The 12,370-nt window shown below is 37.3% G+C and overlaps 1 protein-coding gene across 2 annotated transcripts; it reads left to right on the forward strand.

The window, feature by feature from the left end:
* Positions 1-264: 264 nt before the first annotated feature.
* AMBN (ameloblastin) lies at positions 265-11,733 on the forward strand. 2 transcript variants are annotated; one of them, XM_043447860.1, is made up of 11 exons: positions 265-362; positions 1,258-1,326; positions 3,279-3,329; positions 4,636-4,683; positions 5,209-5,319; positions 6,781-7,017; positions 8,047-8,085; positions 8,352-8,411; positions 8,507-8,551; positions 8,950-8,994; positions 10,829-11,733. In XM_043447860.1, the coding sequence occupies exons 1-11, from the start codon at positions 348-350 to the stop codon at positions 11,375-11,377; spliced, it is 1,269 nt and encodes a 422-aa protein (XP_043303795.1). In that variant the 5' UTR covers positions 265-347; the 3' UTR covers positions 11,378-11,733. The 2 variants fall into 2 exon arrangements, with proteins under 2 accessions (XP_043303795.1, XP_043303796.1); XM_043447861.1 differs by lacking the exon at positions 8,950-8,994 and having other exon boundaries at positions 6,826-7,017.
* Positions 11,734-12,370: the final 637 nt, after the last annotated feature.

A 12,370-nucleotide genomic window follows, 5' to 3' on the forward strand; every position in this document is an offset into this window, starting at 1 on the left:
TTCAGAGTTTATGTTCATTATTCCTTCACTGTCTTCCCTGCAATCGAGTTCTCTGAATAAATACAGGGGTTGAGTTACAATTAAAAATAATGAGACTCCACTGGGCCAGTCTCCTTACATGAAATAAAAGGGTGTGGGTTAATTGCAGGAGTGGAGCTGTTATGGTTTTTTTTTTCCTACCATTGAGCTTCACTTTGATTGGTGGATTGGCACTTTAAATAAAGGTTTCAGGTCTTCCCTGAATGAGAGATACAGAGTGAGTCCCAGGCACAGTCCAGAAAAAAATTTTAATCTTCTTTTCTTAGAACTATCTTGGTTGGCATCGCAAGGCCCTGAGAGCACAGTGCATGCCAGCATTGAAGGTAAAATGTGATTTTATGATTTCCATGTGATTCCTGTAGGTTCTTTTCTCCTATCTCCAGGCAGCTTTTATCTTCATTTGTCACCATAAGCTGAATAGTAGCTTATGGTGAACCATTATTAGCATGTTCCCAAGAAGACATGCCTAATACCCTTTCAGCTAAGGGAAAAGACTTATCTTTCGACTTTTTTGTTATTTGTGATTATTAGTGACAGTATCTAATTTGGAAAAGTATAGGAAGTTGAGCAAATCTCTTGACTAGTCAGATTTCTGTTTGTGTAAATGTAAAGTGCCATTTGAATTCACAGAATAAATGAGAGAGAATTCATTTTAGAAAGAGGAAAACTCTATTTAGAGACATATTTTACACTAATATCAAAGGAAATTAAAATATTTAGTTCATTTTTATTTTTAAAAGATCATTTTTGGCATGGTTTCCTGGACAAGCTAAACATAGAATGGTATACCCTTTATACCCGCACATAAAGGCTTGTTATGAAATGACTGTTGTTTGAATGCATTTCAAAATTTACTCTGGAAGGAAACAAAGTATAAAATTCTGTGACTCAAACTCTATAGATGAACATTTCACATAGGGGAAGGGATTTTTTAATTCATAATACATTTTATGAAATGAAATTATAGAATATTCATGGAAGTGTGCCCACATGTTCATTTAGGTGGTAGCTTTGCTAAAAAAAACAAAATGCACTTAGAAATTTTTACATTCTTCATCAATTCATTCTAAAAATTAGCTATTTAGCAATATTTAGTTGTTTTGTTTTTGAACCAGTCGTTTGGAAAAGCAGAGATTTGGCTGGTGGAAATATTGTCTTTAAACCATTCTGAGATTAAAAATTAATCTGATTTGATTCTCCAATCCAACTCTGTTTCAGATCCCACTTTTCAAAATGAAGGACGTGATACTGATCCTGTGCCTCCTGAAACTGAGTTCTGCAGTGCCGGTAAGTCAGTCCTCTGGGGGTACCCTAGTAGAGACATCACCAGACAGCAGACAACACTGAAGGACCTAGCTGAGTGTCCACAAAGGGACTCATTGGGACTAATCCAGTGCTTAGATGTCAGCCTTTACCATCCAAAAAGAAAGTAAAAGTGAAAGTTTTAGTTTCTCAGCCTATCTGATTCTTTGCAACCCCATGGACTATAGCCTGCAAGGTTCCTTTGTCCATGAAATTCTCCAGGAAAGAATACTTGAGTGGGTTACCATTCCCTTCTCCAGGGGATCTTTCCAACCCAGGGATAGAACCTGGGTCTCCTGCATTGCATGCAGGCTCTTTACCACTCTGCCACAGGGGAAAGCTTTACCATCCAAAAGCAATAGCCAAATATGTAATTTTCCTATTCACAAAGATATTTTAAATATTCCAAAGACAACTCCTATTATTCAACTCAGAGTTCGGTCTTATTCAACTCAGAGTTATAAGATGTATGTGGTCTCCAATGATGTCACAGCACAGATTTATTATCAACTACCTGCTATCATTATGAAAGTGAAATGGAAAGAAGAAATTTCTCCAAAAAAGGTACATTTTCTTCTTCATTTTTAAAAGAACAATATTAGCCAAATTCCTATGGTTACAAAACTGAGCTAAATAATTCCATTTGAAGCTAGCAATTACCAACAGAATTGCTTTATAGGGAGATACTGGGTGACCGAAAGCTTAAGTTTCTTAAATTAAAACATGCCATGGCAATGGGGCACGTGTGCAGTCCTACCCCTGGCACATCCTCTCATATACTGAGATGTTTTAATATGAATACCATCCTTTGAGCACTGAACTACTCCCATCAATAGTATGTGATTCAGTTTACGTGCAGATTTTATTCAGCTCCTACATGAATTTGGAAAATATTGACTAAGCACCTGCCATGAATCCAGCAACATGCTGGAATTGGAGACACGAAGATAAATGTGACGTGGTCTCTTATTTTGAGAACTTGTAAGTGGCCTCAAAATGAACTTTAAATATTTAAGTTCTTTGAGACAAAAGTTCTTTGGGTGTCTTAAAATATTTTGGAAAGGAGAGGGGTGGCAGTGAAAACTGACTACTAGGATGAAAACCTCCATTCTATAAATTAAAAGTTTCTTTTCCATTGCTCAATGTGAATTTTAAATGAAAGAAAAACTGAAGCTGCCACCTTAGCTGACCTTTGTATGATCCTGACATTGGGGTCACCTCAGCCACCAACCATCAATCTAACACCCTGACACTCTTGGAACCTATAATTGTCCACAACTGTGTCAATCAGGTCCACTTTGAGAAAGAGAACAATTGCTTAGGATTGTCAACTGACTGCCTGCCCAATCAGATGTCCTCCTTTTACTTCCCACTGGGGAAGATATCCTTTATCTACATTCACGTAAATATTGTTCATTAATGCATGACTTGGATAAATAGAAGCAAAGTGTTCTTTGTCCTGTAGTTGAATATGTTCCTGTTACCTTATTTTTGCATTGGCCAAAAGGAGGAAAGAAGGGTCAACTCTCACATTCCCTAAAATTCTGAACAATTTACTCACCACCCACCCCCCCACCCACCCACACACACACATATCACTCTTTTTGCCTACACAGCTAACTTTTTTCTCTTCTTGGAGTATTTGCTACACATTTATAGCTCTTTTCCTTCTATCCATTTGCAAAATTGAATTATTCGGAGAAATTTGCACCATGATTCAGATGGTGGGATTTTCCCTGTGTTAGAAAGTAAGAAGTGGATAACATATGCTCAGAAAAATGTTCCTGAAATTCTTGCGCACAAAGGAAAACTATGTACTGGTGTGTTTTTCTATTTTCAGTGTGTAAGGAAGATTCTCATCAATAAAAAAAAAAAAAAACTGGGGGGGGGGGAGTTTCTCTTGAAAGAGAACACCAATTATTCTTATTTCCATTTAGGCATTTCCTCAGCAACCTGGGATACCAGGCATGGCTAGTTTGAGCCTTGAGGTATGTATTGTCAAAGAGTATTTACATACAATCATTACATAGGTTTGTTTCTGAGAAGAGAGAAATACAAGGGCTGTTTCTCAGTTTTCTGAGCCAGAAGTCAGTGGTTGTCCTCCTGTGAAGTTCTAGAGAAGTTTATGACATTTATTAGAACCTCACCTTATAATTTTACTGCAGTTTTAAATTTTCAGGTGTTTTGGTCTTTAGAACACCACCTGTATGCAAATCAAAGCAATACTAATATTTAATGCTTAATACATTAATTAAAACACATTGTTTTGAATTCACAAATAGTTCATACTTAGTTCCTTCTCATTACAGTGTACGACAAAGTTCCCATGAGGAAAGTTTATCTTAACAAAATTTAATTGTGTATGGGGACTGTAAACCGCATTAACACTGTAAGATGCTACCTCCTGCATAGACTCTGTCTTATTGCAGTTCTTATAACTAATATATACTCTGCTTAGAAAATGCCAACAAAATAGAAATGTTTCAGGTATCAGTAGAAAACATACACAGTTAAGAATAGAAAAAATGTTTATGAGATTACAAATTTTTCACAAGGTCTTACAAAATTTATTTATATCATGACAGTCTGAGGGTAATCAATACTTGTATGTGCTAGAAGCTTTTTTCACATGGAAGCTAGTTTCACTGAGTTACTTTTTTTCTTACTTTCTAGCTTAACCTCAACTCAAAGCCTTCTAAACCTCTCCCCAGGAAAAAATGAAACTGACTTTCTGTAGGATTGGCAGCATTCTTGACCATCTATCTAGATACTTACCATTTTCCCCAGCATTTTTTATATTTATTATTTTGAGGGCTTTTTTTTTAACTTGGGAAGTAGGTAGGGTTGTTTTGTTTTGATTTGCTTTAGTTTGTTTGCCTGTGTGTGTGTGTGTGTTTTTTTTCCAAATTTCTCTTTGGGCTGGATTTGTAAAAGGTAAAGTAAATTAAATGGGAGGAAAAGAGTCAATGAGACAATGTCTTCATGATTACATTGATATTTCAGTTGAATGGGCTATTTTCCCATGTTTCAATATGACTTCCACTTAAAGGATATTATCTCTCTTTTAATTAATGATAAAAAGTAATCTCACTATTTTAATAGCAATAATAACAACAATGGCAGAATCATATTTAACATTTCCACTTTTTAGTGATGATTTGTGTCTCCTATCTTATTCAAATTGACCCACCCCAAACTTTGTCTTAATATTATGATATGTTGAAAAATCAATTGTGTCATACACAAAAGGAACATATGTGGCAAACACTAACTGACTTTTCCTTTTCTTGATAGACAATGAGACAGTTGGGAAGTCTGCAGGGATTAAACATGCTTTCTCAGGTAATCGTATTTTCAAATATTTCTCACTGCAAATATTCATGGTATTTGTGGTAGTGATATTAGCAGCAGCATGGTAATTCATAAAATTTGTTTGTGAATAAACAATATCCTAACTACTAAAAGAGCAAAGAGTAACTGAAATAACCTAAAACAAAATAAGGACCTAGGATGGTAGGGATATAGGATAGGGATACAGGACCTAGGATAGGTATGGATAGTAGGGAAAAATAAAAATAATGATGATTTTTCTTTAGTACAAAAAAAAATTCTTTTTTGTATTATCAATTTTATTATACAGCCTAAAATATGAATGCTTTTAAAAAAGCAAAATCTCAAACAAGTTTATGGAAATATTGCAGACTGGCTCAGAATGGAAAGCAAATCTACTGGAAGACTTACCTATCCACATTAATGAATATCACTCTAACTTTTGCTATTTCTGCACTTTCTGTGATTTTTTTAGAAAATGAAAACCAAGACAACAGAGAAATATAATCATACATTTTTTTTTCTCCATGTCTTTAGTATTCAAGATTTGGCTTTGGGAAATCATTTAATTCTTTGTGGATGAATGGTCTTCTCCCACCACATTCCTCCTTCCCATGGATGAGACCAAGGGAACATGAAACTCAACAGGTAAGTTAGTTGCATCAACATGTCTGAAACTTCAAGCTTTAAAATATTCCTCTGCTTGCTTTCTCTAAGTTGTCCTATACTAACCACAGACAGGTAATAGTAATGAATAAAAAAAAAAACCAAATAAAATAAATCAAAATCTATAACTGTTTTTAGCACTTAGGAAAATTTAAAATGAAATGGTCCAGAATTTCAACCCATTTTGTATATCTATTTCAAATAGGAAGATATGACTTCCAAAATAAACGAGACCTATGTTAAAGATATGAACAGTAAAAGTAAATAAACTAGACTCAAAATGAAAGCAGGCTATATCCTGGAAAAATCTAATTTTAGTCAAGATTCCCTAAAAACTAAAAGACACATTTAAAATGATGCCAAAGTCCTAGTTAAAACACCATGAGCCCTATAGCAATTAATAAATATATTAATCAGTTTATTATTATTTATTTGGTGCCTAATAAATACATAAGCCAAATGATAGATTGGCTTTCACTCCATAGATTGGGAATGAAAGTGAAGTCATTTAAGAAGGGCTGTAAAGTTTATGAAATTTCACATCAGATTAGGAGAAAAGACAAAACAACCACATTACAAGGTGCTGAGCTGTGAGGCATTAGTAATGAATGAAGTATAAGTACTAATGAAAGCCAGGGAGTTTAGAGACGGGAAATGCTTAAACAGGTAAAGCAGAGTTGACATTGTGGTGAAACTTCTAAGCCACTTTGAAGTGGTTGCAACCAATTTAAAAATCATAGGGATTTATTCACAACAGGTCATTTCAAAGAGGAGCAACCAACCATGGTTGCCTGAACAGGAAGCTTTGATTTCAGATTATTTTCCACAACAAACAGCATTACTGACCAAGCTACATTTAGTGGGACAGTAAATTACGTTAAGGGTGATTCTTTCTCCACATGATTATTTCCAAATTGAATTCATGATGCAAGAATTCGATTGGTATTTTATTTGGTTATCCTTTCTCTTTCCAAAAAAATTTATCATCTATCATGTGCCAGGAACTTAGAAGCTAGTTAAGTCCTGGGACTACGAAGATAAATAAGACAGAGTATTCTGTATTAGTTGAATAAGGGAATAAAGACATGGCATAAATCACTGTAATGCACCGAGAAGGTGGTAACACAGAAATACACAGAGGCAGTTGCAGGAACCCAGAGGAGAAACGGGCTCATTCTACCCCGAAGTTCACACAGCTTCCCGCCTACATGAGCAGTGGTCGTCAGTCCCAGTGGAAGCAGGGGCGGTAGACACCTACCGATCTTACCCAAATAACGCGGCCTTTAAGCAAATAGGTGCTTTCTGTGTAACACAGCTTCACGGCAAGTCCCACAGACTCTCCTGCAAGTCCGAAGTTCCCCAAGACCTTTCGCTTTAGAAATTCTAGACCGCACAGTTCAGCGAGCCATCGCTTCCTGACGCTCCTTTCAAATTTCTCTGCAGTATGAATATTCTTTGCCTGTGCATCCCCCACCTCTCCCATCGCAGCCATCCCTGCAGCCTCAACAGCCAGGACAGAAACCTTTCCTCCAGCCCAACGTTGTCACCTCCATCCAGAACGCAGTCCAGAAGGGCGTACCTCAGCCTCCGATTTACCAGGGACATCCGCCCTTGCAGCAAGCAGAGGGGCCAATGGTTGAACAGCAGGTGGCGCCATCAGAAAAGCCACCAACGACCGAGGTACTTCCTTTCTCTGAAGTCCTGTCAGGATCATCCATTAACTTAGTGAAAGAAAACCAATTTGCAGAGCACATTTAAATAATCAGAGCTTTGGGTATAATGCACGAAAATATAAATATGTATCCAAGCAATTGACATATCTGGGAGTAGAACACTGATATCCATTCCTGCCCTCTGCCATGTGAGATGGGGGTTACGGATTCTAAAAGATCCTGTTCCTCTAAAATTGGTCTCTTAGTTGCAAAAGTGAAAGCTTTCACTGAAACTAGGATAGTCCAGAGAAGTCTGGGCTTCCTATCATCAAGCTCTTTTTCAGGGCTAGAAGACTGAGAAAAGTGATTGATCCGTCAGCATTGCAAGTAGTATTGCTGCATTACTAGTTCTCTGTCTGGTAGCTGTTGTTTGTAGTTTAGTAGTTTAGTCGTGCCCAACTCTTTGCGACCCCATGAACTGTGCGCACCAGGCTCCCCTGTCTCGTGGGGTGAGATACTCCTATCTGGTGGTAGAGAAGACAATCAAGCCAAAGTATCATGTGATAATATAGAGAAAAAAGCAATGGACAGAAAGGAAGTTACCATGTAACTAGTATGTTGCAGGCATTTAACATTCTCCGATATCATCCTGACTCCCATCCTATAAAGATAGATATTATCATCCTTTTTTAAAGAGAAAAAAAAAAGATACTGAGAGGTTATAAAATTTTCCCAGTATCACACAAAAATTAAGTGACAGGGCCAGGATTCAAACCAACCTGGCAGGCTCTGATCCCAAAATTCATTAGTTTCTATGCTGCAAGACCAAACAAATTCGTGACAGACATGACACATCCCCCTGCTGTGCACTTGAGTCGTGTCAGTAAGGGGCAATTGTAACCTTGTAGGTTGTATCCTCCAAGCTGAAATGAAACTAAAAACATGGAAATTCATTTTAGATTGCTTATTTATGCAATCGTAAAAAGGATCAGAACCCTTTAAGTTCATTTTGTCTATTCTGATTGCTCAGTAATTTTAATATTTATCTGTAATGCAGCTACCAGGAATGGATTTTGCTGATCCACAAGATCCACCGGTAAGTACAAATCTCAATAAGATACTTTCTTGGGGAATACATCTCTATACTTTAAGGAAGAAGAGTAAAAAATTTTAATTGTCCCATTTATTCATAAATATGAAGTATAATGGGTTGCTTTGTTTTCTTAAATATTAAACACTGAATATTTATCATAGTAGTTCATCCGAAAATGTATTTCATATAACTCTTAGAAATGTCTATAATGGGAGGTTTGCTGTGTTATAGCAAATATGAATTGCTTATTCTCTTTCTACCATTTAAAGATATTTCCAATAGCCCATTTGATATCTCGGGGACCAATGCCACAAAATAAACCATCTCCAGTAAGTTTTTTTAATACCACTTCTCTGTTTGTGATTTATTTAAAAACTTTTCTCTTGGGAATGCATTATGTGATGATTATTGTATTTATATTTAGCTTTACCCAGGAATATTTTACGTGACCTACGGAGCAAATCAACTGGTAAGTCTTTATCCTATTTTAGTTAATTTAGTGTTAACTTAGGAGATAATATTATAAAATCCAGGTCTCCAACAATAGATCCCATATTTTCTGACTGCCGAAGTTAGCAACCGAAATGGCAAGGAGGCACTCTTCCTATTTGGATGATTCTGGCCAAGCATACAAACACACACACACACACAATGGCATTAAAGAAAAGGTAAATAAATTTTCTATCAGAATATCCAAATTGGCTACTTTTATTCAATAATGATTCATCTCTCCACTTTACTCCACCTCTGGACACAGCATTAATATTAAAGTTTAAGGAAAGACCAATTGACTTTTTTCTTGAGTATCTACAAAGATAATAGGAGTCAGCTGGTTCATAATATGATTCAGCGTTTCTTTTTGAACAGAACGCTCCTGCCAGACTTGGCATCATGAGCTCAGAAGAAATGGGGGTGAGTAATGTCTTCAAACTCTTCTTAAAACAGTGGCCAAGGGAGAACAGTCACAGATGACTGGCTTCAAGAGGCATTGGCCATGAGTGTAGCTGAATATACAACATGGGACTCAGGTTGTTCCACTCCAAACCTAAAAACTGGATTCTGAAGCAGCATGCAAAGAATCATCACATTTCCCATATAACTGCTTCTGAGTGATGCGCATTCTTGCACATAGGATTTTGCCCCATTTCTTGAACGCACGGAGCACAGGAGCAACATCTCTTGAAAAGCCATCATTATTGAACAGCCAATGCTTCAAGTCAAAAAAGAAACACATGGTTCATGAAGTTCCCCTTACTTCTCAGACAATTTAACCCCTCAAAACAACAAACTCAACAAAATAACAAATCATTTAGACCTCAAAATTGAGAGATCAAAAAGAAAAAAATTAACCAAATTTAAAATTTGATTATTGTAAAATTCCAAGTACATTAATGACTTAAGTATATTCTTACTCTGTTATCATTATCCATGCATATTACAACTTTAAAATTTGAGATCAACAGACTCACAATTGGACTTTTTCTCTCAGAAATTTCTATGTTATATCTGTTAGAGCACAAAACAAAACCATACCAAAGTAACAAATCATTATCAAATCATATCAAATTAATAAATACAGATCATGTCAAATTAATAAATACACATAAGCATGCTATCATTAAAAGAAAACTCGAATCTCAAATTATTGAATGCCTTCTGTGAGTGAGACACTTAAAAAGATCTTCTGGAGATAAGTTAAATAAAATAAGGTTTCTGATCTCAAGAAAGTTTACAGACTAATCAGCGGGAAAAATAGATACCAGAGCAGAAAATGTGAAAATTATGTGATAAGGGTCACAGCCCAGGGGTTCACGGTACCATCTCTGGAGGAAATGATGTGAAAATCTGAGAGTGGAGAGCCAGGAGAAGGTAAGAGGGAAAAGTACATAACACGACATACATAACTGACTCTACGAAACAGGTTGAAAATTCAAGTGTCAATTTTCATTTTATAATTTTAATTAACTTATTTATATTCTGCCTCAATCTTAAAAGATTTTTCTATAGCTTATAAAAAAGACAATAAATATCACACACAAAAAAAAACTGAAGATAGAATTTTAAAATGAGTCAAAATGAGAATACAAATATGTAAGTTACAAGGCCATGCACAACCATTGTAAGTAGCCCAAGATTTTGGTTCTGAAGTGTTTTGCAACAAAGGAAAAAAAGGAAACATGGTCAGTTCTAGAATTTTAACTGTCCACAGGAAGAAAATGTTACCATTTCTCCAGAGGAAAGAAGGAAGGAGGGGAAGAAGAATGAAAGAAGGAAGGAAGAAAAAATAAAAGAAAAAATATTACATGGGGCTTCATTAATTTGAGAGATACTGAGAAATGATATTGACAAGGTCCTCCAAAACTCTGCTCAACTAATTTAGGAACAGATCAGATTTATGTTTGTTTTATGACGGTACTGCCCATTTCAGCTGCTTATTGTTTTCTTAAAACTAAATTCAAACTACCTTTTGCCTGTAGACGTGGTTCTTCCCTACTTCCCTGCTTCTCTTCTTCCCTTTCAGCAAACATTCAAAGGGTCTTCATCTCCCTTTCAAAGAAGTGAGCACCCCACTCAGAAAAAATGCAGAAGTCAACTTAGCGAGAAATGTGCTTACACGAAGCTGTCAGCCAATTCCCTGTTCCCTATCAGTTTTTTTGTGGCTTCTCAGTGAATTTGACCAGGTATAATTGCATGGAATAGTTAACAGTATGTGACCATAGTGTTTTTGGTAAATGATTTTTTCCAGGGAGGAAGAGGAGGCCCCGTGGCCTATGGAGCCATATTCCCAGGATTTGGAGGCATGAGGCCCAGCCTTGGAGGGATGCCCCAGAACCCAGACATGGGTGGGGACTTTACTCTGGAGTTTGACTCCCCAGTCGCTGCAACCAAAGGCCCGGAGAAGGGAGAAGGAGGTGCACAAGACTCCCCTGTGCCGGAGGCCCACCTAGCCGATCCAGAAAGCCCAGCTCTCCTTTCAGAGCTAGCACCTGGTACCCTCGGAGGGCTTCTTGCTAATCCTGAGGGCAATATTCCCAGCCTGGCAAGGGGCCCTGCAGGGCGCAGAAGGGGATTCCTTAGGGCAGTCACCCCAGCAGCTGCCGACCCACTGATGACCCCTGGATTAGCTGAGGTTTATGAGACCTACGGTGCTGACGAGACCACAACTCTGGGTTTCCAGGAAGAAACGACCGTGGACTCCACAGCAACCCCTGACACTCAGCACACATTGATGCCAAGAAACAAGGCCCAGCAGCCCCAAATCAAGCACGATGCGTGGCATTTCCAAGAGCCCTGAGAGTCTGGAGATATCGGCTACTTTCTGTATGCACAAGCTCCCCAGCTTTGTCCCCATAGCATATCTGTTTGCGAAAACACTTATTACCCTTCTGCAGCAAAGGCATTAAACGTGCTAAACACATATTAATAAATACAAGTGGCTAGAAATAGTGTAGGTCCCCTTCTTGCTTTCATTCTCTTATTGAAATAAAATGTGCCGCCTGTCTCTGTGATTTAGAAATACTATTAATAACATCAGAGCAAGTCAAAGGGTCTCTGCATTTGAAAATCACTGTTTCTTAGCTATCTTGGCATTACAGAATTTCTCCTGCTAGCATGACACTGTTATATCCAGGAAATGTGACACTACTTTGGAAATTTTTCTTTAAGCAAAGGCACATATTCTTAGAATTATAAGTTATTTCATTCAAACGTTATTAAACAGGGACTGGTCGATAATCCCTGACTGGTATTACTGGGTTTGGTTTACTGGATTTAAAATTCTCATTTGTAGAGTATTTTATTTAATCTAGTAAAAACATCTAGCCTATTTTAAATAAAGAATTTTTCTCACTGAAAATATCAGGAATTATACGCTTATTATTTACATATGTTTAAATGGTTAAGAGAAGCATACTCATGCCCTGCCTTTGCTACCCTTTAACTCATTTTATTCAACTTGTTTTCCTTTCCTGGCAAGTTTATTGAGTATCTACCGATGCCCTCGGCACTGTGCTAGGGAACAGGGACACAGCCCCTTCCTCTGAGCTTTCAACAGGGGTGATTGACAAGTAGACAAACAACCACAGTAATAACAAAAATCTGGTGGCTCAGACGGTAAAAAATCTGCCTGCAATGAGGGAGACCCGGGATCGATTCCTGGGTGGGGAAGATTCCCTGGAGAAGGGAACAGCAACCCACTCCAGTATTCTTGCCTGGAGAATTCCACAGACAGAGGAGCCTGCCAGACTAGTCTATGGGATCACAAAGAAATGGACACAACTGAGCAACT

The sequence above is a fragment of the Cervus canadensis genome, chromosome 26, assembly GCF_019320065.1.
Source record: "Cervus canadensis isolate Bull #8, Minnesota chromosome 26, ASM1932006v1, whole genome shotgun sequence".
NCBI classification, from domain to species: Eukaryota; Metazoa; Chordata; class Mammalia; order Artiodactyla; family Cervidae; genus Cervus; species Cervus canadensis.

Bases quoted from the DNA above. Each gene is read 5' to 3' on its own strand.
- AMBN (XM_043447860.1), top strand. The intron at 8,086-8,351 runs GTAAGTACAAAT...TACCATTTAAAG, and splicing joins CTGATCCACAAGATCCACCG to ATATTTCCAATAGCCCATTT. The intron at 8,552-8,949 runs GTAAGTCTTTAT...CTTTTTGAACAG, and splicing joins CCTACGGAGCAAATCAACTG to AACGCTCCTGCCAGACTTGG.